This window comes from Telmatherina bonti (assembly GCF_933228915.1).
Source record: "Telmatherina bonti genome assembly, chromosome: 23".
Taxonomy (NCBI): Eukaryota; Metazoa; Chordata; class Actinopteri; order Atheriniformes; family Telmatherinidae; genus Telmatherina; species Telmatherina bonti.
This window is the reverse complement of record NC_136632.1, coordinates 21,484,251-21,509,921: the sequence shown is the minus strand read 5'-3', so window position 1 is coordinate 21,509,921 and position 25,671 is coordinate 21,484,251. Positions and strand designations below refer to the sequence as shown.

At 40.5% G+C, this 25,671-nt stretch overlaps 2 protein-coding genes across 2 annotated transcripts; one reads left to right on the top strand and one right to left on the bottom strand.

The window, feature by feature from the left end:
- Nucleotides 1-2,152: 2,152 nt before the first annotated feature.
- On the bottom strand, nucleotides 2,153-16,850 carry itfg2 (integrin alpha FG-GAP repeat containing 2). Its single transcript, XM_079262923.1, has 12 exons — nucleotides 16,508-16,850; nucleotides 15,260-15,355; nucleotides 15,140-15,181; nucleotides 14,881-15,058; nucleotides 14,669-14,808; nucleotides 13,985-14,133; nucleotides 13,726-13,820; nucleotides 13,476-13,529; nucleotides 10,734-10,825; nucleotides 10,336-10,453; nucleotides 7,896-8,069; nucleotides 2,153-2,289 (listed from the first exon to the last, which is right to left on the bottom strand). Exons 1-12 carry the CDS (start codon nucleotides 16,601-16,603, stop codon nucleotides 2,222-2,224), a joined length of 1,302 nt encoding a protein of 433 aa, XP_079119049.1. The 5' UTR covers nucleotides 16,604-16,850; the 3' UTR covers nucleotides 2,153-2,221.
- Nucleotides 16,851-22,566: 5,716 nt separating this feature from the next.
- ascl1a (achaete-scute family bHLH transcription factor 1a) lies at nucleotides 22,567-23,154 on the top strand (the record flags this gene model as incomplete). Its single annotated transcript, XM_079262883.1, has 1 exon — nucleotides 22,567-23,154. Exon 1 carries the CDS (start codon nucleotides 22,573-22,575, stop codon nucleotides 23,152-23,154), a length of 582 nt encoding a protein of 193 aa, XP_079119009.1. The 5' UTR covers nucleotides 22,567-22,572.
- Nucleotides 23,155-25,671: the final 2,517 nt, after the last annotated feature.

Sequence of the window (25,671 nt, the reverse complement as noted above, 5' to 3'; positions counted from 1 at the left end):
GACTCCGACACAACTACCGGTAACTCATTTTAGCACTTGCAAAAGAATTAGGACAAAGAATATAAAATAAAGAATAGAGTCAACGAGCAAACGCAGCAAAAGCAGCAAAAGCAGCGTCAAGTGGCAAAAGCACTCATAATAAACTCTACACGCAAGCGCTTCAACTGGCATTTACCCGTGAAACGCCATACGGCCATAGTTCCCGCAGATGGAAGGAGATCACTGCTGCTGTTGCCAAGTACATCTGAAAAATAACTGATGACTGACACAAAATTACAAAAACAATTTTATATCGTTAATATAAAATGAGCTATAACGGGATATGAGATTTTGGTCATATTTTGGACTAGATGAGTTTGCTCGTCCAAATCTGAGACCATGGTCCTCAGCTGGAGTAGGGTGGATTGCCCTCTCCGGGTCAGGAGTCAGGTCCAGCCTCAAGTGGAGGAGGTCTTATTCACGAGTAAAGGAAGGATGGAGCGTGAGATCAACAGGCGGATCGGTGCGGCATCTGCAGTAATGCGGACTCTGCACCAGTCTGTCGTGGTGAAGAAGGAGCTGAGCCAGAAGGCGAAGCTCTCAATTTACCAGCTGATCTATGTTCCTACCCTCACCTATGGTCATGAGCTGTAACAAGATCTCGTATACAGGCGGCTGAAATGAGTTTCCTCCGCAGGGTGGCCGGGCTCACCCTTAGAGATAGGGTGAGGAGCTCGGTCATCCGGGAGGGGCTCAGAGTAGAGCCGCTGCTCCTCCGCATCGAGAGGAACCAGTTGAGGTGGCTCGGGCATCTGGTCAGGATGCTTCCTGGACCTCCCTGGTGAGGTGTTCCAGGTACGTCCCTCTGGGAGGAGACCCCGGGGAAGACCCAGGACACGCTGGAGGGATTATATCTCTCGGCTGGCCTGGGAACGCCTCTGGATCCCCCCCGCAGAGTTGGCAAATGTGGCTAGGGAGAGGTAAGTCTGGGCTTCCCTGCTTAGGCTGCTGCTGGCCCCGGATAAGCGGCAGAAGATGGATGGATGGAGTCTGCTCATGATTTGGTGAAAGTCTCTTTCTATCATCACGTCAGGCAGAAATAGTTTCCTAAAACTTGGAACAAACAATAATGTAATACCTGCTAATAAAGTAAAAACATCGGTCTTTTTAAATGTAATAAAAGCCAATAAAATAATAATTATCCAATAATGTAATTAAGTTTTTGTGCCAATAATGTAATAATTGTATTACAACACTGGCTTTGTTACATTAAAAAAGGCTAAAATTATAACGTTACTGGCAGCTATTAAGTTATTGGTTGCTACCAAACTGACAGGTGAAGTCTAAATCCAGTTCTCTGCAACCCTTTTGCAGAGAACTGGTTGCAGACCAGTTCAATCAAACCTTTCGGAGTCCAGATGCTGACAGATGTAGTGAAACGTATGGAATAAACTGTAACTGATGGGGAATCTCCTGATAAAATTAACTGAAGGTAAAATGCGAAGCTGATGGCTTGTGCATGTCTCTAAAGGGCTCAGGATAGATGAGAGGCTGAGGCTTATCAGGATACCTGAGCCTTACCCCGAGTTCCACCAGCACAAACACACAGCTCATTCATAATGCATGAGGAAGATAGAGGCAGCAGGCATAGGCGGTTATAGGATCCTCCCATGGGAACCAGTGGGTGATTCCCTTGAATCTTCAACTCGTCATTCCCTGCAATCACTTTGCTGCTCAGCTGGTGAACTATACCGATTTCATTACATAACAGATTTTGCATTATGTAAAATCTGCAGGGCTTCATATCTCAGAGGATCCAAAACATAAAAGTAAAGTCTATAGCTGTATGAGATAAAAAGGGAAGACACACTGTTTGATGAGGAGCTCCTTTCAGCAACTTGTCAACGCTGACTGACAGCAGCACAATGCCTCTGCTGATCAGTCACTGCTGAAATCAGCAGGTTAAACAGGGCAGTGCTTCCCCAGCACAGCGCCTTACGCTTTAATCCTCCCCCTGCATTGTTAAAAGCAGCCTGGGAAGGCAGAATACCAATGACAGAGGTAGTGTGTAGGTCGGAGATTACAGCTGACAGCTCACAAACCTGAACCAGTCACCTCTTTCTGCAGAGAATACAAATAACATGGCCAGCAGAATGGGGGACAAACTGTCAGTGTTTATTAGTGGAGTATTTACATTAAGTGGGTAAACAGAGAAGACAGTGTAGCGACATATGTCTCTACGTTACGTCTGTGCATCGTGGTAGAGAACATTTGCCACCAGGTCTCTCATTGCTGCCGAATCCTCTGCATCTGTGGAGACAAAACACAATGTGACAATAAATGTTGCTGCTGAAAAAAACTTGCTGTGTGGCTACAAATATATAATGTCATGCCAGCCAAGCAGGTTTTAAATAAATAAACTTACAATGCAAGTTAATATTTGTCCATTTTTACTGATTCTCAACACATCAGATCTGGTGTCTCATTTACAGTGAACAAGATTTTTCTTTTTTTAAACATACACTCACTGACCACTTTATGAGGTCCACGTTGCTAATATTGGGCTGAACCTCCTTCTACATTCAATATCTGCTTTATTTCTTCATGGCATGTATTCATCAAGGTCTTGGAAACATTCCTCAGAGATTTTGCTCCATATAGACATGAAACATCACACAGTTGCTGCACATCCATGATAAGAATGTCCCGTTCCACCACATCCCAAACAGGAGTGGGACTTAGTGAGATCTTATGCTGCTGCTGCAAGCCATCTTCTTAAACGTTGGACATCTTGTGTGTTTGGAGATGCTATTCTGTATGCCTTGGTTAGATCCAACTTCCTGTTGCCTCTCTTTCAGCTACAACATGTCCATTCTCCTTTGACTTCTGGCATCAACAAGACATTTTAGCATAGAAAACTGCTGCATGATGATAGTTTGTTTTTCAGATCCTTCTATGTAAACTCTCGAGATGTTTGTGTGTAAAAATCCCACAAGATCCGCAGTTTCTGATACACTCAGACCAACAACATGCCGCATTCAAAAATCACTTCATTCCCCTTTCATCCTCTTTGTAACATTCGGTTTGAACTTCAGCAAGTCACCCAGACCCTGTCGACATGGCTAAATGTGTAGAGATGCTGTAAAGTGATTGGTTGATTAAACAGCTATGAATTACTGTACCTAATAAAGTGGTCGGTGAGAATATAGTGTGGAAGCGGTATAACAGGTGTGTGATGGTGAGCTGTCTTCCACAAACCTCAACATACCGGCAATATTAGCAACTTATTTCATTCCCTCTGACAGAAGTGCTACTCCGGTTTTTGATCCCCTCCACTTGGCAGAGCTTTAAATATAAATCCCATTTTAATGCCTGTTCAATGCAGCTTATTCAAAGCAAAAATGCCATTTTTACTTCATGCACCTCTTTTAGACAACGACTGGGTTCCACTTGCTTTGAGGTGAGGAGTTTTTGATCAATGATAAAGATCTTACACTTGCAAATAAACATAAAAACATTCCAAATGTTTATGAGGAGGGAAAAACATTTTGTTCAAAGAGCTTTATTCTTACCCACTGGGACAACCTGACAATAAGCAAAGGCACAAAACTGAACAATAAAAAATTAAGAGGAGCAAAATAAATCAACAAGATTAAAGCAGAATCCAGTGAAGCAGTCCGAACACCCCCAATGTGAGATAACATGAATTAACGTGTCATGTCGTCTAGATTTTCCCTAAACATGGCAACATTTAACTAATCTGACCAGCAGAGTATCACTTAATATGATCTTTAACATCAACAGGCCTTTATTTATTATGCTATTCCAGTTTAATTGAGCAGAACTGCTGAACTCTGACTGTGCGACCAATTTAAATAACTTATTGCCTCTTTTGAGGTGATTTCTCAAGGCGTGGAAATTTCTGTTCTATAAAAATGTGCTTTGTGTACGAGAAACCTGACACGGCACTGTCCTAACAAAAACACATACTGCCTGGGTAATGATTAGCCTCCAGTGTTGACTGTGAAGCAAACTCAAAGGAGTTAATAAGTGAGAGTCTATTGATATTTACCTCTGGCTAAGGTAAACAATGGCTGAAAATGGATTTCTGGAAGCAGAAAAAGATCATCCAGTGCGGAAAAAATCTGCTTACCTTTTCAGTACTGCAGCCATTTATCTCCTCAGCTGTAAACGGGCCGATGATGGAGATCCTCCATCACAAATTAAAAATGACCGCGTAGGAGCAGCTGAGTTTATTAAGCAAACTGCCCACGGCTTTGCTAAAGGGCAGTTATTAAAGTGAGAAAAAAGAAAAGCTCTCAGGGAATAACCTGGTTATTCCCTGAGAGCTTCTGCTGACATTTCTAGGAGGTCAGCGACAGCCAGTTAACGTCCACTGACCGGAGCTCACCTTTCCCCCTTTTTATAATTTGCTCTTTTCCTCTTGGTGTTATCAATTCTGTATTTACAAAAATAATCAAACCAATATTAAATTATATATATATGTCCCTGATTTGATTCATTTTAGACCCAAGACTTCATTATGAGAGATTTACACAGCATGATTGGAGGTTAAATAATGAGATGTAGAAGTCAGAAACTCACATTTAAATCTGCAATCATGAGACTCAGTAAGTTTTACTGATCATGTTTTTGAGTTTCATCTAACACTGGTTTCCACCCTCTGACAGATGTGACTGACGGGTCAGTCATCCTTGCAGATTATGAAACAATTTGCCATTAAAATCTCTTTTATCTCGACTCATAAAACGCTTTTTACATGACAGCAAACAGACAGACAATGTAATGAAACAGCAACAAGATTAATGTTCTACTATGAAAGGTAATTAAGAAAAGGAAATTAACAGGAAACAAACAACCATCAAGCACAATTATTAACCAAGTACTGACGTAAGTTAAATATTGCGACTGTCACGAGGATGGTCTGGAAAAAAGACTATGACCTGCATGAAGGGACATGAAAAGATAAATAATTGAATAATCAGGAACCTGACACACACTGACACACTGAATTTATTTCTCTGATGAACTCTTCCTTAGGTTGACACATGTATGCAGACTATGAGATGGCTGAAGTTTATTTCTTATAACTAAATCCAGTAGCTTCTTAGCTTATCTTAGAATATGGGTAAGTTTAGCATAAGCATAGCAGTCTGAAACCATGCTAAAGATCTTACATATAGATTAGAGGATGTAAATATTACTGGATGATAATCATGTCCATTAGGATTATTCTTTCAGTTCTTTCCTGAAGTTTAATCCAGATCAAAAGATTCTTAACCTGAATTAAGTTTTATCTGGTTAAATAAAGGAGAAATTTAATGAAAATAAATATAAAGTCTTTCATGTTCATTAAAAGACACGTCAACAGGACATTGTGGGATGTGTGAGCAGATTTGTCGTCACAAAAGTGGTTTCCAGCTGCTGTGGCGCCGGACCTGTGGTGACAACAGTCGACTCTACAGCAAGTTTATAATGTCCTCTGACGTGGTCACGTCACGTGCATCATGCATTGCTGCAGGATTGTTATCAATCATGTCAAGACACTGCTGCCTGAGTGGAAGTCACACACATCTACAGGCTTTTTATGATCTCTTTCTTTTCCTAAGTTATACAAACACTACGGAGATGACTGAATATTGTTTATTCATACAACCTTCAGTCATCTACTAACTATGGTCATAGTTAGATTAGGTTCAATTCAATTAAATAAACATACTGGGTTAATTATAAACTTATTAAACTAAAATCTATATGCAGATTTAGGCTTTTTTTTAAATCCAGTTGCACCTGCTAATGCGAGGCAATAAAAATCCAGTAGCAAGGTGATTATCAACAAACTGGCAGAAAGAGCTCAGGTTAGGTCCAGTAACTAGGATTTCCTCCTATCTGAGACCACTGGGAGCTACGCCAACAAGAAGAAAAGGTTTTGCTCTGTGGACCAACGTTTCTGATAAACACGACTGTTTCATTTCATGTAGACTGATTAAACAAAAGCAGCTGTGGTTGTTTCACAGACTCCAAACTGACTCTGTAAAGCCTGACATAGGAGAGGAAAAAGCAGATTTTGTTATTAGATAATTAAACAAAATCTATTCCTCATCTACTGCTTATCTGAGAAAGGGTCACAGCGGCAGCGGCCGAAGGAAAGACCCAGACTTCCATCTCCTTGGTCACTTATTCAGTCTCCCTCAGGGGATCCCGAGGCGTTCCCAGAGAGACCTAGTTCCTCCAGTGTGTCCTGGGTTTTGCCTAATGGCTACTGCTGGTGGGACTTGCCCAGAAAACCTCCCCAGGGAGGTGTCCAGAGGGCATCCTGACCAGATGCCTGAGTCACCTCATCTGGTTCCTCTCAATGTGGAGGACGAGCGTTTCTACAGTGAGTCTCTTGGATGACTCACACTACCTCTATGGAAAAATCCATCAACCCTGGAGAAGAAAATCATCTTGGCTGCTTGTATTCATGATGTTGTTAGTTTCCACCCACAGATGGTGAGCATGAATGAGGGTAGGAATGAATGAAATGTATTAATCTCACAGTGGAGAAATTCTGTTCCAGTACAACCTGTCCAAGATTAGACAAAACATACATAAACTGGATCGGGCAGACCTCCAGCAGCCACTTAGCGGTGCACCTTACAGGCAGAGTGGAAAGAAACAACATGAGGTAAACATGGGTTGGAGGAGGAAAAATAGGAAGTTTCTCTGTACTGCCCTTACAGGACAGTCCAGACATTCAACAACAACAAAAAAAGCACATATCCAGACAATCACAACATGGAATGGGGAATTAATGATAAATTGAGAGCTTTGCGATTTGATTCTTCTTCACTACGACAGACGGAGGTAGAGTCCACTTTACTGCAGACGCTGCACCGATACACCTGTCAATCTACCGCTCCATCCTTCCCTTACTTGTGAACAAGACCCCGAAGTACTTGAACTCTACCACTTTTAACAGGACTTAATTCCCAACCCAGGAGGAACCAGTCTGCAGGCAAAACTACATTCGACAGGATTCATTTCTATACAACCAAGGTGTCGGAAACTTGGGTATCATATGTGATATATTTGGGATTAAATAGCAAAATGGTGCAGAATGTAAATACGACACAAAGTGAGCTGTGTCCACTCTTACAGCCCAGAGCTGAGCACTGAAATAAAACATCCAACCGGGTGTACTAATCAAGGATCACACTGATAAATAACTTAAACTACAGCAAAGTGACACGATGAGTGTCTGAATGCTGATTAAATACCTTCCCAGAGGGATTTGGTGAGCTGTATAGGTTCAGGAGGGCAGTTCTTTGGAGAGCTTTAGGTTGAGACATGTTGTATTTGGTCCTACATAAGTCAGCTTTGTGCCCTTACGATCGCGTTCTGGACATAAGATGTTGATTTTTGCAAACATTGTGAACTATAACCTGCCACTTAAAGACAGACAGAATAAGCTGAGACTTTCCTTTGACATTTATAAGCGCTGCTACAGTGAATGAAAAAACTTAGCTGTGCAGCCTGAAACAAGCTGTCGTTATTTGCTAAATATTTTCCAGCTTTATCTTCATATTCACAGATGAGAGAAGAACGTTGGTCCTCTCATCCAAATAAGATCTTTTTTTTTTTAAATTAGCAATGATTGCTTAAGGAAAAGAGAGAAAGGTTTTACCAAAAGTAAAATGTGGGGATAATTTCTCTCCTGTGTGCTCATTAGCGTTCAGGTCAGGGTCTAAATTACAACATGATGAAGGAAATATTGACTACAAACAGTCCCGGTTTGTCACCAGTTTAATTACAGCCTCAAACTGAGGAGGTGCTGGTTGGAATTTAAAGACGGATGCTCCAGTCCAAGCTGAATCAGCTACCCAACAGCTGACCTCAAGCTGATGTGTACTCACCGACCCCGAGCGTCTTCAGGTGGTTTTTAAACTCTGGCTTCTCCTCCAGAACTCGCAGCAGGTTGGTGGACTCCATGCGCTCCAGCTCGACCTTCCAGTAGATGTAGATTTTCTGATTAAAGCTGACGTACACCAAGCAGGGGCTGTTTTTACCCTCCTTACATGTGTACTGACCTGCAATCATACAGAGACAAAAATGCATATATTATTCAACATATGGTGGGCAGCGCTGTGATTTCACATTAATCCAAATAAATACATCAGCAGTCTCATTCTGCCAGGCTGCTGAAGTTCAACTGGTCTCCCCATGAACAGAGTATCTAATCTGATTTTCTGTCCACACAAAGCAGGCAGAGTGATGGTGGAGGGAAGGACTCGAATGTTTTACACACAGTGGGAGTAAAGAAACCAACCTGGATGGAATCAGGAAGCTTAAACATGGTGTCTCCATCTAATCAACCTACTGTCACATTAGCTACCAGATGAAATGTGGCTCACTGAAACACTGCTCAGAAATTCAAATGGACTGAAGGTAAACGCTGCCATCTAGTGGGAAAAGTCTGAATTTATTTATAACCAGCTGATCCTCCACCTGTCCGTTGGTCTGAAAGTTTCATCACCTGAACGACCCAAGGAAGGTCTCAAAACATTTATAACTACGCCACAATACGTTCTCAAAGTCTCATATGAATCTAAAACTCTTCAAATCTCCAAGTGAAATTTTTGAATCAGAACGCAGAAGAGATTTTTGTCATTGACTTTTATGAAACACATCGCAGAGCAAACACAGTTAAACCAGTAAAACTAATTTGTTTGGCCACTTGTGAGTCGTGGAAACAAATTACAACCTTGTTTGTATGATTGGAAATCAGGAATGTTTGAGCAACGAGTTGCTTAAGAACACATCCTGCAGCTTCAGGGAAACACTGTCATGATCTAAATTGGGTTTCGGGACTTCTGATGAATGATTTTCATTTCCAAGAGAATCCTGAGGGAAATATGTGTCTCTTCAGCTGCTTGCTGTTCTGCTGCACAGTGTTTGTTTCTGCTAAGCAGATGCACGAACGCTGCAGAGATTTAAGAGATGCAATGTGAAAGGAAGGAGCGTGTTTCTTTTCATATAAGTCAAAGTGTCTGAAGGGCAATAACAGCAATGTTTAGAGGGAAAAAATCTCAAAACAAATGAAGACAGAATTGAGTTGTAGGACAAAAGAAATTCCTCAGGATCTATTTTATCGACCTGCTGCAGCATTTACTCTATGTAAGCACAGGAGAATATGTCTTCTCCCCAACAGTGAAAGTCAATGGATTTATTTTATGAGCCAGAAGCCAAGAAATGACAGTCCAATATAAAACTAGAGCTGGATATGAAATATTTCAAAATACAGTCTCCTTTAAGTCTTTATTTATTAACTTTTCCTCAATCTTTTTAAAAAAACAAACAAACAAACATGCAATTAATGAAAGATGATTTTCATCAATCTGTGATAATCTGCTGCTAAAACTCATAAAACATTTCCAAATTTCTAAAAGTTTACAGTTTTACAATTTACAGTGTATAATATTAATCAAAAGATTAAGAGAATCAGGATAAATCTCTGTGTGCTTGGGACAAAGCCAAAGGTCAAAACTAGATGGATCCTCAGGCAGAACTACTTAAAAAAAAACCAAACAAACTATGTCTTTCTTCACAAAAAGTCACTCCATGTGCTCAGAAACACCTCTGGGAATCTCTTTGTTTGAACACAGAAGGTTAAAGCTTCATCATGTAAAGAAGCCACACTGAACACAATCCTAAACCACATGCCGTCACCAAGTGGAAACTCTTCTGTGGTCAGATGAATAAAAATCTGAAGTTCTTTCAGAAAAGCATGGAAGCTGTGTCCTGTAGACTAAGGAAGGGAGTTCAGATGCCTTCATCTCTTATGGTATGGGGACAATGTGAAAAATGCCTGCAGGTTAATCCCATTTATAAGTTGCTCATTTTATTGTGTCTTTTCGAACATGAACCCCAAAATCTGACCCGCTCATTCTCTCCTTCATCAGCTGCATTGTTTAGTAACTTCTGTTAGGGCTCACGTGTCTCAGCCACGTCAGATGGTGCAAAAACCTCAATAATGCACATTTCTGCTCAACAAACTGTTTTCATTCAGCTGCATTCTCAATTTATTGAAAAACCCTTTTAGCCTTTTGAACCTCACCGCTTTAAACTGTTTTAGTCATTTTCATGGTATTTTTCCTTTTTCTTTTTATTCATGGTGCAGATTGGCACTTAACTTGCAATTTTGTTGAAACTTGTGAACAATGACAAAGTCTATTCTATTCTATCAATCAATACCAACATTAAAGTGGATTGTAAATGACTGCAGAGGTATTTGGGAACAACTGAGAAGCTTGCAGGACAAAATCGTAGATGTTAATGTGGTGACATGCTTCTTACCAGCACAGAAGGCGTTGACGTTCTCATCGAAGTGAAAGCGGACCACCGTCCGATTGTGGTCAATAATGTAGGTTTGACCATCCCAGGCGCACGCCACCACTTCCTCTCTGCCGTCTCCCTGGCAACAAACACACATGTAAAAAGTGTTGCCCCAGCGGTTGACACAAACGCATGACACAGAGTTGATACGTTGACAAATGAAGTGGAAGAAGCTGAAGACTGAAGCAACATTTCTCAAATATATTTATCATATGAGGTTATTATTTTACAGGCTGTCGGAAACCGGCTGAAAAAAGAGAGAAAACTTTCATTTTAACTCTGTAAGAATAATAAAAGTTGATTTAAAAGCAAAACCAACTACAAGTTTTGAAATGTCACAAATTCCCAGACAGACTCACAGTGACGTCAAGCTTCTGCAGGGCAAAAAGCTGATGGTCCACCTGCACCGACCACAGCAGCTGCTCCGAACTGTCCATCAGCTTCAGGGTTCCTTTTAACCAGCAGGCCAGAGAAATAAACAAGTGAGCCTCAACTTAAATGTACAGATGTGAAAAAGACAATCAGCCTTTTTTTCATCCAGGAAGCACATCAATCCCGCAAACTAATTAAATTTTGGAAGAAAACTTCAACTTCTTCTTGACTCTGCACAAGAAGCAGCATGGATAAGTGCAGCACAGAGGATTTCTGCACACACAGAACAGCAATCCCAACGTGTCGCATATAAAACTACCTAGATCTACTGGACTTCCATCCTCTGGTCTTCACAGAAAATCATCTGTTTTTTCCTTCCAGAAGGAGAAAACCAGTTTTTACAGTGTTCCAGGTGAATTTCCTCCGACACAGTAACACACATCTTGATTCTGACACTTTTGAAGTGATCTCACGTTTCAGCTTTCTTTTGACCAAGATGAAGCATTTAGCCTTTGTGGTTGTGAAAATATCCCGTTTATTTAGGTTACATTATTTAATACAGGATGCAGATAAAATAGACTTTGTCAAGAAAAGGTTAGGCTGGTTTAAAAAGATGTGCAGTAAATTAAAGAAACCAATAAACTAATAGTCACTTTATAGAGCGAGGCTAAACGGCTACGATCCAGCCACAAATGACCTTGCTGTGTCCAGATGAAAACCTAATTTTTTTTTTTTTTTTGTCTTGTCCAGCATTTAGGCAAGCAGAATGATGGTCTGTATGCTGTGTTCTGCTGAGCAAATTTTCTCTGCTAAGGGAAGCTTTATAGATATAATGATCACCTTGACTTTCTGAATTTTTATTTTATTTCTATATTTATTTTGTATTATTGTTTGAATTGTAGAGTTTGTACTGCTGGACCAGAGAGGACAGACGAAAGACAGAAAGAGAAAGGAGAAAAAACACCTCATAGGAAAAGTGAAAGAGATAAAGGGAGAGAAAAGGGAGAGAAAAAAAACCCTAAAAAATAACCCAAAAACAAAAAGAAAAAAAACAACCTACAGATGTATACATATACACACATACATATACACACACATATATATATATATATATATACACACACACACACACACACACACACACATATCGGCAGCCACCACCAGGCGCAGACCCCAACCGCCCACCCACGCATACATACACATACATATACACACACATGTATACACACACACATACATATATATACATATATATAAATATATATATACACACATATACATATATACATACATATATATATATGTATATAATATATAAATAAATATATATATATATATATATTTATTTATATTTATATATACACATATATATACATATGTACACATACATATACACATACATACATATACACACACACCTCTATGCGCACGCACACACACACACACACACACACACATACATACATACATACATATGTACAAACACGTACGCACTCGCCAGTATTAACACATATACATACACATACAAGCCAACTTTAGATCATAGTAACTAAACTATGAATCTAAAAAGTTAAATATAAATGAGAAACAAACAGAAATGAGAAAACCAGCTGCTGTTAGTGAATAAAACTGCAGACGACTCGGTGACTGTGTCACATGCAGAACATGCAGAGTGGAACGTGTTCCGGAAAAGGTGATCATGCCAGTGTGACCCCTCCCACACAAAGGCAAGAGGCACGCCAGGAGTACCCCCGAGACCCGGGCCATCGGCAGCCACCCCCAGGCGCAGACCCCAACCGTCCCACCCCGGAGCCAGCCATGTACTGACCCAGGAGGCGGCAGAGGGGGGTCCAAGCCAGAGTCCTCCCCAGTCAGGGGGAACAGGCCCCAGCAGGCCCGGACCAGCAAGGACCGGCCCCGCCGGGCACCGGCCACCCAGGGCAGACAGAGCGCGGGCCCCAAGAGCCCGGAAGCAATCCCCCACCCCGCAGGCAGAGGGCCCAGCCCACACCGACGGAGGGCCGGGATCACCAGACCGCCACCGAGCGGCAGCCAGGCCGCACCCCAGTGACCAGCAGCGTTCCCCGAGCACCAAGACCCTCCACCTACGCACGCACGCACGCACACACACACACACGCACACACCTAATTTTCTTACATATTTCACCACTAGACAGACTAATAGTAATCCAACTGGACCATGTTGTTTTCCAGTTGCCTCCCACCAGCAGAGGGATCAGCTTATTGGAGACAATACAAGTCCTGTGGGATTATTTACCTCTCCTATGCTCAATCAACGCAAATCCAAAACAGTAATAATGTAAAGTTCATGGGTTATTTTTATTGGTTGGTAAATTTATATAGAAGCTACGAATAAATTTGGAGGTATCTGACATTAAAACTCTTGTAAGATTATTATTAGGAAAGTAATAGTGTTTGATTGAAACAGATGTTATTTAATATGTGCAATTACATTTTTTCAAAAATTTTTTCAAAATTTTAGCCTTTTTCAAAAAGGCTAAAATTGTGTTTTTCCTGTGAAAGACATTTTTCTCTTTAATCACCAACAAATCAAGGTTTTTCCATTCATTTGTTTCTTAATTAGAGACCAAATCAATAAATAAAACCATTCAAATATTGTTTTGAATAACTGGTTTGAACTTTTACTTAATTATACTGGTATTAAAAGGTTATACTGGTTAGTAAGGAGTAAAAACCTCTTGACTTACCATCTAAAGTACAGAGAGCAAACAGACCACATTTAGAGGATTCTTCTTTTGAGCCTAAAAAAAAACATATCTTGTCTTAAATTATCATCTTAACAACGTGTTCAACCTAAACTTTGAGACGATTTGGATGCTTTTAAACACCATACAAACTGTATTTTAATACTATTTACACCGTCACGCTGATCAAACATTATGGAAAATAAAGAGGAAACTACCAACTATTCTTTTATTTTATTATTATTATTTTTACCTTTGCTAATGCTTCCAATGAGATGTGTGGAAACGTTCTTGTTGTGTATCCGCCCGGTGGTCAGATGAAGAATTACATCTCTGGAAGGCCCCTCACTGTAAACACACGCATGTCAGCATGTAGCTCCCATGAAGATTAAGAGATCGCCTCACCAAGAGAGTACAGACAATCTAAAACATGTAGGACTGTGGAACACAAAGACCAGGACTGGGAAACGCTGACGCAGCAAACAGTTTAATCAAGACATGGTGGGTTTTACCTCCCCGGAGTGGCGGGGGCGTCCTCGTCAGAGTCAGTGGAGTCCTGTTGAGTCCATGTGCAGAGCAGGATGGCGTAGCCACATCCCGGCTGAGACACCATCAGCTCCGGTAAACCTTCTGGACCCGGGTTCACAGACAGACTGTCCACCTGCAGAACCGCAAACATCATCATCACACACCTAAAACTCTACAGTTCGTTTAGACTGAGTCACTCTGGGTTCAGGATGGGTGCAACTTCAGCTGAAATTCTACATCAAAAAGTGGAACAACTTTATTTTGGTGTTTTTTTTCTTACAGATCACACAAGTTCAGAGGTAATACAAAGGTTTAAAATTTCTATTTCCTTTACATAAAAAATATATAGTTAAGTCTACTCGACTTTCCTTTTTCTTCTATAATTTGAGTAACGGTCAAGTTGTCCTTCATTTTCATATTGTTGAACTTGATGTTCACCTGATAAAGAACTGTGAGCTAATATGCCAAATGATAGCGGATTTCCACTCATATGATTCCTCGATGTGTTGCTGTATAATGCACTAAATAATACTGCATAAAAATTTTCATCAACTATCTCATTATAATGTAATCATAGCACTTCTGTGCAATATTGATGTTTAAGAAAATTAAAAACTCCAAAATCAAAACTCATTTTGTGATAAAAACTGCACAACAAAAGTACACACCTGACCGTCCAGAAGCCATTTCTTTAGCAGAACCAGCTGACCCAGTCCTCCATTTGAACTTTCAGATGGCTCTTCCCAACGGAAAGCTCGCACCACTCGGTCTGTGTATCCCACCACCAGCTCACAGCGCCCATCTCCATCTGTACACATGCATGCTCAAACTTATAATCAAACTTATATGTGCAATTTGCAAAAATGAAGCAGGACTGTACCTATATCACTAATGAGGAGGACTTTAGTGTTGGCAGGGATATGTTGGGTGAAGAACGGCCTCTGGTCATCAGGTGGTTGAAATTCATGTTGGCTTGATGAATCTGATTTACTTGCACTGGTTGCTGTCAAATCAAAGAGGTGAAACCATCCCTCTGCACCCACAGCGACCACAAGGTTCTGGTTAACACAATGGAAAAACTGTCACATCACCCAGAAAGCTTTATAACATTCAGCTGTTGATGACTTCTCTTTCCTCACCTTTCCTTTGTTGCACACGTCTCCAACGGCAACACAGGTCAGCTGGAAAATTAAAACATGTTGTATAAGCAGGTGATTAAATTCCCTCTGAAATCAGGGGTGTTCTGATTCTGTACTGACCATGCCCACACAAGTTCTTGTGATCCAGGGTTTGGAATCATCATTCTTGTAGACAAGAAGCTTTCCACTGGTGTCTCCTACAATTAGCTCATTCAGCTACAGTGGATGAAGACAGGCAGGACTTTAATTTTAATGCAATTAGATGGCAATTCACTGCACTATAACAAATAATCATTAATAAACCAAAATATTGAAAACTTCCCATGAGTTTTTTAAGAATATAGATAGATAGATAGATAGATAGATAGATAGATAGTCTTTGTATAAAATATGTGACAGTAAAATCAAAATTCAGACCAGTTCATTTATTAAAGTTGCACATTTGAAAGCTCATCTCACTTTTTTTTTGTAGATTTCTTTATCTATACAGTAAATAAGAAGAGCTGAAGAAAATACTGAATATATTATATTTCATTCTTGCAAAAGAAAAGGTGCAGTAAACAGAAGAACGCAGGTCATTTTATATATATATATATATACACACACACACACACACACACACATATATACATACATACATACAATTGTGCTCATATTTATTCATACCCTTACATTAAAGAATGAAAAAAAAAAACAGCTGCCTGTAAAATAAGCTGAAATTGACAAAAGAAATAATAAATAAAAATTTTTATGAAAATCAGTACATTATTTTCTAATTCTGGTTCAATAGACTTTTTTTTCTTTTCTTTTTTTTTTTTAAAGCAAACAAATAAGATAATTTATTACACATTACATCACTCATAAACTAATATTTTGTTGAACAATCCTTTAATGTTTCCACTACAGTCAGGTGTTTTCTGTTCCTCTCAGTCAGACTTCTGCACCTGTTGACAGGTATTTTGTCCCACTGTTCAACAGAAAAGTCTCTCATTTGTCCAGGACCAATTTGTTTGTTTGGTTTGTTTTTTTTTTTCCTTTCTTTCTTCAACTCAATTAAATTAAAAAAAAAAAAAACAAAAACAAAAACAAAAAAAAAAAACCAAAGAAAAAACAGGGTTTTATTTTACTAAATTATATTTTTGCTAATTTTTAGTTAATTTTCCTTTAAGTCTCCAGTTAGTGACAGTTGTAAAGTCAGCCTTTTCTTTAATGAAAGGGTATGAGTACATATGAGCACAACGATAGATAGATAGATAGATAGATAGATAGATAGATAGATAGAGCCAAGTCAGAGCATAAGTGTTTGTGATTTAAAGTGAAGTGAAGCACGTGCGGGCTAACAACAACTTAACAGGTGAAGTTAATTACCGAGTCGTTGTCTGCGTCTCCCAAACAGATGGCGTGAGGAAACATAGTTCCTGTAAAATCCAGACTGACCCGCTGGACATAGTTTAAAGACCTCATGGCTGCTGGTTATACCTAAACTCCGCTAAGACACCCAAACATGAGAGAAACTGGTTGACAGCTAGTTTACCTACCGTCTGTTCTACCAAACTAAGCTTAAATTAACCATTACTTGGCAGATACAAAACAAAGCTAATCTTTATTAACTAGCTCATTTAAGAATTAACTTTGCCATTCCAACTCAAACTCTGTATTAATGTCATTTAAGGATTAATTTCTACACTGCTACCAACTCCACAAAGAATCCTCTTCCTAGTCAACAAAACCACGTGACCAAAACTCTACGGAAGCTCTGCATAGTCAGAAAGTCTGATCCGCAAACTCCAAATCTTTTAGTAACCAATTGTAAAGCTCAGATGTCTATATCCAACTTTCTACTCTCATATATTAATAAATGCATAATATGTTTAGTTTTTTGGGCAAGGAGATCGTGTTACTCAGGTCATGTAATATCGCCATTCCCTGAACTTATTAAGTCTTGCTGTGTGAAATACTGACGTCTAGCGGCCGCATAGTGCAGATGTGAATAATTATTTTTATTTATGCGTTTACTTATTGTGACGGTCCCCAGCGCTAATTTCTGTTTCAGTGTTTGTAGATGCCGTCCTTACCAGTGGCATGAGCCATACCTGGGCCTGGTTTGCTCCATCACTCTTTAAGATTCCCACCAGCCTGAACTCAGTGTGTCTCCCAGGCTGGGAAATCACTTGGTTCTGTGCAGCTGATGGTTTGGTTATGTCACATATACATTCCTATGCATCCATACACGATTTTTATTACTGATATAGATTTTCACACATTTTATGTTTTTTAAATAAAGTTTACTTTGTCGTAAACCACGTTGTGCCTGCCTCCCTTATTGCTGCTGCCTTTGAGCCGGACTGTAGCACTTATTAAGATCAGGGATCCCTGGTATAGAAAATCCACTGTCCTGCAGACACTGTTTTATGGAAAAAATGTACACTGCTCAAAAAACATAAAGGCAACACTAAAGTAATATGTTATAGATCTGAATGAATGAAATATTCCTTTCAAATACTTTGTTCTTTCCATAGTTGAATGTGCTGACAACAAAAATCAGACAAAAATGATCAATGAAAATCAAATGTATCAACCCATGGAGGTTTGGATTTGGAGTTATGCTCAAAATTAAAGTGGAAAAACACACTACAGGCTGATTCAACTGTGATGTAATGTCCTTTACAAAAGTCAAAATGAGGCTCAGTGGTGTGTGTGGCCTCCGTGTGCCTGTATGACCTCCCTACAATGAGGTCATGCTGGGCATGCTCCTGATGAGGCGGCAGATGTTCTCCTGAGGGATCTCATCCCAGACCTGGAGTAAAGCATCCGCCAACTCCTGGACAGTCTGTGGTGCAACTTGGCGTTGGTGGATAGAGTGAGACATGATGTCCCAGATGTCCCCAGGGCCTCCTCCACGTCTCCTGATGTACTGGCCTGTCTCCTGGTAGCGCCTCCATGCTCTGGTCACTACGCTGACAGACACAGCAAACCTTCTTGCCACAACTCGCATTGATGTGCCATCCTGGATGAGCTGCACTACCTGAGCCCCTTGTGTGGGTTGTAGACTCCGTCTCATGCTACCACTAGAGTGAAAGCACCGCCAGCATTCAAAAGTGACCAAAACATCATCCAGAAAGCATCAGAACTGAGAAGTGGTCTGTGGTCACCACCTGCAGAACCACTCCTTTATTTGGTGTGACTTGCCAATTGCCTATAATTTCCACCTGTTGTCTATTCCATTTGTACAACAGCATGTGGAATTGACTTGGAGTTACATTGTGTTGTTTAGGTGTTTACATTATTTTTCTTTGAGCAGTGTATAGTCTGCACACTAGAAACAGCACCTGATGTGTTTTATTCAACAAGCAAAGAAATAGTGACATTTTGGGCCACAGCGCTTCCTCAGAGTGATGAACCTTCTTAGGTCGTTTCTGTTTAACTGCCTAACCAATCAGATAAGGGCAATCAACATGTATACATATGTATGTACACCAAAAAGCAAGGAAAAACAAATAGTCCTAGTTTAAATGAATCAGGAGGAATACATTATGAATAAAATATTAAACATATGCACAATTTCATTGATACTGCATGACAAAAACATCAGATATAAACAGTCATAATGACAGATACAATACGTGGAGTGTGGATAGAGACAATGCACCACAGTTAACATGATCTGGTGTTTAGGTAAGGATAAACAAGAAAAAGAAAACAAAAATATCCACAGTAAATACTATGACAGGGTCAAAGAAAAGAATTTATAACAAAATATTCATGTTGAAGGGCTGTGGCCCAAAACGTCACTACTTCTTTGCTTGGTGAATAAAACACATCAGGAGCTATTTCTACTGTGCGAACCTACATTTTTTCATTGTTCTTATTCTTTCCTGGTTTAAACTTAGTTTACTAACTTCAGCATGGTTCAAAAGAATACTGCTGCAGAGATTCATTTTATGTAATTCCAGGTGTGTTGAAGCAGTGAAACATCTATACTTGAAGGATAGTGGGCCCTGAGGACCATGGACCATAACGGACCATAACTCCAAGTTCCTCTTTTTTATTGGCAACATATGTATATGTATATATATATATATATATATATATATATATATATATATATATATATATATATATATATATATATATATATATATATATATATATATATATATATATATATATATATATATGTATATATATATATATATATATATGTGTGTGTGTGTGTGTGTGTGTGTGTGTGTGTGTGTGCGTGTGTGATAAACAGAGAAAAAGAGAAAAAGTTGCTGAACTACAAAGCCATTGATCATAAAACTAATCCACTAAGGTTACTGAACAAACTTGACTGAAGGAAATAAAAATAAACAACTTCAAGTCTTTCAATCCAATTCCAAGAAAGTTGGTATATACTAGAAGGTATGAATGCAATATTCTAGACCTCATGAATCCAAACAACATGTCAGATGTTGAAGGTGAAACATGTTAACATTTCATGAAAAATATTGGCTTATGTTGAATTTGATGGCAGCAACAAGTCTAAAACAGGGTGGCATTTACCACTGTGTTGCATCGTCTCTACTTTCAACAGCTGTCTGGGAAGTGAGGAGACTTGCTGGAGTACAATGTTGTCCCATTCTTGTCCGATGCAGAATTCTGAATTCTGATAAATCCCAAGCTTTTATTACCAGGCTTTCCATTTCTCGTGGAGAAAGGACTCTTCACTTGCAAAGTCATGCTGTTGCAATTGATGCAGAATGTGGATTATCACTGTCTTACTGAAATATGGAAGGCCTTCTCTGAAAGACACATCTGCATGGGACCAGATGTTGCACCACAACAGCGGGGCCCAGCTCCAGTCCTCGAGAGCCACAATCCTGCAGGTTTTCCATGTATCCCTGCTCCAACACACCTGACTCAAACTAATCAATCACTGCAGGACTTTATTTGTGTTGGATCCTTTTAATGGAAGCCAGGTGTGTTGGAACAGGGATACATAGAAAACTTGCAGGACAGCGGCCCTCGAAGACCAACTTTGGACACCACTGCACTAAAATTTCAATGCATTTTTTTAAGCATTGATAGTACTTTAAAAAATATATATATTAAAAATCACAGTCACCAACGCAACCCCATGCCATCAGAGATGCAGGGTTATTAAATCTCCAGTTATAGGGCGAACGGTCCCTCTACTGTTTAGTCTGCAGGAGATGGCGTCTGTGGTTTCTAAAAAATAATTCAGACTTGATAAATTTGACCACAGAAGCGTTTTTCCCACTAAGTCTCAGACTTTTTTTCCTCAGATCTGGCCTTTATTTTTATGACTAAATTAGATTTTCTTTTCTTTAACTGACAATCATTTCACCTCAAACTGTAAATACCACGAGTGTCCTCTAGAGGGCGATATTCTATTACAGCTTGTCCTGAAGAAAAACACAAAAGGCACATAATTCCTCTATCACTATTTTTCTCTTAGACATTAAAACTTCAATCAAACTCATTTCTGTTTATATTCCTGTTCCTCTGAAACTTTAAGTTTAATCTGGTGGAGTTTACAGTCTGAGATATTTTAACTTTGGCAGAACTTCTGTGCTCATGTGTTCAGTAAAAACAGCACAAGCAAACTGTTTTAAAGGAGAAACAAATGAGAAGATAATCCCTCCAACTCTCACAATAGTTATACGAGCTTATAAGTTTTTTTGTTTTATTATCTCTCCCACTGCGAGTTCAACCAAAGAAAGGAGAAAAACATCAAAAAGTTGTAAAATGGGAACTAGAGCGCCCAGATGTCATATTAATTATTACACCCAGCTTTGACTGGAAAGCCCCCTCGAGTAAAGCAACACCCCCCCCCCGCGCCTCCAGCCTCTGGAAGAGATGCAGAGGCCGGAGAGAGAGTCCTCACAAAGCGCTAATTGGACCCTGGAAGCGCAGTGACAGGGCATGGATAGGTTTCAGTAAGCCTGCCGATAACTGGGAGGTGCGCGGAGGGAGGGGAGGACGCTGAATAGGACCCACGCCTCTTAAAAAAAAACAAAAAAAAACTAACTCTCTTGCATGGGGCCAAAAAAGGAGGGAGAAAAGAAAAGAAAGTATAGGTGGTGTGTGTGTGTGTGTGTGTGTGTGCGGGGGTGGGGAACGAGAAGAGTCTTCAATGAAAGCTTGATTTTGAATGCCTTTGCTAACACAGAAGAAAAAAAAATGGCACTATTTATTACAACCCCGTCCACCAGGCACGTATACGCACGCGCTCAGAAACAAACGAGGGCGAGGGGACATGCACACAAAACAATTTCCCCGCAAACAAACGGGTTAAGAAAACACCGAAGCGCATCTAAAACAGTTTGGTCCTCTCTTTTTCTTTCTTTTTTGGGGGTTTTGTTCTTTGCTGAAAGACTTTCACTGTCTCTGAAAGCGACAGTAATCGACAGAACACACCGCATCCGCGCTACTGTAACCACACCGGGTGTGTCCAATCATTCACAAAAGCCTCTCCGGCGCGCAGTCTGAGGGGCCCTCATGCACATTTTGCGCCTGTGCGGCTGATGATGTGCTCGGTTTTCCAAGTGGAAAATTCGGCTTGTGATGGACAATAGTTCCTTGAAACGAGCGGCACTCCGGCGCGTCTGTACTGCTGACAATAAAAACTGTTGGAGCTGAAATGACAGCAAGCAGCTGATTTAACGCGCAGCTCTGAGGACTAAAACATGAAGGGTGTCGCTGTCTTTCAGCACCACACAGGAGTGGATGTGTGGAGGGTTTCCACACTCACAAGAGTTGTTGTTCAATGAATAAACTAAGAGATTTATTTCGGAGTTTTCTGTCATGAAAAAACAAACAGATGTGCAAATATTTGTTGCTACTGAGCTTAACTTTTTAGATTTAGCTGTAAAATCTCCTGTTACCTAGATAGTTAATTCATTCTATGAGAAATGTTACAAAAAAATGTTAAAAAGTTTTACAAGCAACTCGCGTGGAAACGAAGTGTCTCTTGTTTGTTGGGATTAAATCAGCGCAAAGTTTCTGCGTCACACACCAGCACGCAGGCAGAAAAAAACAACAACTCATCACTATTTGTTTAGTGCTTCAAGTGGCACGCGTCCGGCGCGCGCATCGCACCGGTACCGGCGCAGCAGCCCAAGGTGTATCCACGCGACCAGTGGGCGTGGCCAGCCCCGCGTCCAAATGGATTGAAAAGCAGTGGCGTCTTTCTTCGAGGACTCATTCGAGCTTTGAGAAACGCGCGAGGCAGCAGCCAAGAGGACTGCCCCCCCCCACACACCCACCTACACGAAAACAAGTGCGTAACAAGCGGCCACTCCACGTGAACGGCACGAGCGGGACGCACCGCCTGGAGACTTGGTGATTCTTCATAAGTTTGTGCGGTTTTTTTTTTTTTTTGGTTTTTTTTTAAATTTTTCCATTGGGAAAGGACCTTTACAGCCAAAATGGACATTAACATCAGCCAGCAGCAGCTGATTCCACCCGCCTGCTTCTTCTCCGCGGCGGCGCAGAGCGTCCAGCTGAGCCCCAGCGGCAGCAGCCAGTCCAGCGGGAGGTCACCGTCCAAACAAGCCAAGAGACAGCGCTCCTCCTCCCCGGAGCTGCTCCGCTGCAAGCGGAGGCTGAACTTCGCCGGCTTCGGCTACACGTTGCCGCAGCAGCAGCCGCACGCGGTCGCCAGGAGGAACGAAAGGGAGCGCAACCGGGTGAAGCTGGTCAACAACGGCTTCGCCACCCTGCGGGAGCACGTTCCCAATGGCGCCGCCAACAAGAAGATGAGCAAAGTGGAAACGCTGCGCTCCGCTGTGGAGTACATCCGCGCCCTGCAGCAGCTGCTGGACGAGCACGACGCGGTGAGCGCGGCGTTTCAGTCCGGCGTCCTGTCGCCCACCATGTCGCAGGGATACTCCGCGGACATGAACTCCATGGCAGGTTCTCCGGTGTCCTCATACTCATCGGATGAGGGCTCCTACGACCCGCTCAGTCCAGAGGAACAGGAACTGCTGGACTTTACCAACTGGTTCTGAGCATCTCTGAGGTAAAACCCAGTTCATCCAGATTAATCATCATTCATCCAGAACTTGTGATTTAACATTTTTAAATCTCATCACAGGAAAAAAAAAAGAATAAACACCTCAAACTGTTGTCCTGCGCTTGGGATGGTCCAGAGGTGGCTGGAAGTCCTGGACCAAGATGCGTCCTCAACACCCAGTCCACCCTGACTGGCTGACAAGGCCTTAAAGTCCCGAACACTTAGGAGGGAAATCAGGCCCAAGATCAGCACCAAAGGATTAAAGGAAGACGGATCTCCTGACAGCGTGGGAATCCCTCTCCTCTGCATTTTGTCCAAGATAAACAAACACCCTAAAGTGAATTCAGGCTCTTTGGTGGCACACTGAAAACATTATTTAACACGTCGCTCTTTACCTATGCTAACCCAGTCACACAACACCAACTCTTTGGTTAAAATAAAACCTCTCAGACGTCCAGTTCAGAAAATGCTTCCAAGTCACGGATTATTCTATAAAATTCTATATCAAACGCTTTTTTAAAAAATATATTAAGATATTTTTGTATGTAAGAGATTTATAGATGTTTTGTACACAGCCTTTTTGTATATATTTTTGTCTATATATTGCGAATTTGCTTCTATTACCTCTTGCCTGTGTAGACGTGTAGTCTATTATTCTCTGGCTCTTTGTGTTCATGAGGTTTGGAGGAGTTTGACACTCCCGATGTTTTATTCTATATAGCACCAACGTGTCTTATTTAATAGCAGAAGCGTGTTATTGCATTTTTTTCATGTCACAATGATCAAAACGTTATGCAGCTATTGTCCAAACAGAGTGCAATAGCCACGCATTGCAGCCTTATACTGCCAGCCCTCCACATGAGATGTTGAAAAGAAGACTTAACCATATTTTCTACACTCTAGTCCAAGAATAAAATGAGAATTACTACTACTGCTGAATCCTGGCTTATTTCTCTGTGTGTATGTGTGTGTGTGTTGGGGAGGGGGGTGATGACTACAAGAGCAAGTAAAGGAGAGGATTATGAAGGGAGAAGAACGTTCCAGAATCAGGACTGCGGGCTTTGTTATGAGAAAAAAGTAACTTTTACGCGCAGTTACGCACGTTTTATGTACCTTCTCATTAAAAAAAAAAAAAAAAAAAAAGATAAAGAAAAGTCTGAGAAAAGTAGATCATTAAGATTTATATCAGGTTTTTATCACTGAAACTTTCATCGTCCAATAGTTTTCCTTTGTATGAGTGACAACAGGACAGACTCAAATAAAAAAAAAACGTGCGTAAAAGGCGGGATTTACCTCGATTTAAAAAAAAAAAAAAAAAACTTTCCGTCAGAGGTATGAACTTAATTTTTTGTGTTTTCAATACATAACATGCTATAAACTTCTTATTTCTGTTGGTTATTTGCAGCGTTAAGCGATGCGCACAATCTTAAAGGGACCAAAAGGAGGAGAGAGCTCGAAAATTGGGGTCTTGAAATGGATCTAGCTTCAAATTCAAAGTCATTAGGTGAAAAGAGAGACAGAAAAAGCGTTTTTCCTCCTCTGGTGTTGTTTAAATGAGGGGCTAGACTGTGATGAGCCGCAGATTGGAGGTGAAATGTAAATGTGCGCTTTAACAGGTAGGGCGGGAGGGTGCAGGCAGGACGCGTGTCTGCTTTAATGAGTGGATGGGGTCTGCGTGGTGGTCCAGACAAGCCACAGGGCTGACGGCGTGTGCCACCTGACGGCAGCATGCCGCTGAACACACAACACACCCACCACCTGGAAAGGAGAGAGAATTAACTGTCTGTGGCTCAGAAATGGATGTACCTCTGTCATTGTCCAAAAAAAAAAAAAAACATATTAAAGGATTATTAAAGACAATCTGAATGAGATATTCTCTCATATGTTCATTTACAAAGAGTTGCGTTTAGGACTCATTGTAAAATGCTTTAAATCTCTTCTTTCACATCTCAATTTTCCAAGCAATATTTGAGAGAAAGGGAAACTTAGACAAAAAGTTTCCACCTTCAACTCTTCAAAACAGTCTTTTAAAACAGATTAAAAAAAAAGATGTATTTTATATGTATTTTATGATGTGACAAATGATGAAGTTCCTGTTTATTTAAACCATGTTTGAACATAAAAACTTTTTCCTTTACACCCCCCCCCCCGAAAGAAAATTCCAAGTTATTCCAACATGTATGAATATTGCTCAGATTTTCTCAAATTTCTTTATTAATAAGGCAATGTTAATGAAAACAAAAGACAACAAAAGCTCAATAATGACGACACTTTGAAACAGACAAATAAAAAGCAACAGATGAGGGAGAGGAGAATAATGAGCATCCTGCAGCCTTACAGAGTTTAGCTTGTAGATGCCATGACACATTTATTAAAATGACAAATTCTTCTGGAGAATGAGCAGAAAATATTTTATGCTGATTTACTGAATAAGTTGACATACTTGCAACAAGAGTTGCTGCAGATTTTATGACAACAAAGGAAGAAATTCATGGTTTCAGGACACTAAAAC

What these genes read in the sequence shown, in the direction of transcription:
- itfg2 (XM_079262923.1), bottom strand. Translation starts at nt 16,603, where the DNA reads ATGAGGTCTTTAAACTATGTCCAGCGGGTCAGTCTGGATTTTACAGGA. An exon ending in CATTGGAAGCATTAGCAAAG is followed by an intron (nt 13,530 to 13,725) that starts GTAAAAATAATA and finishes GTTTTTTTTTAG; the next exon opens with GCTCAAAAGAAGAATCCTCT. An exon ending in CCTGAAGACGCTCGGGGTCG is followed by an intron (nt 2,290 to 7,895) that starts GTGAGTACACAT and finishes TTGTCTCCACAG; the next exon opens with ATGCAGAGGATTCGGCAGCA.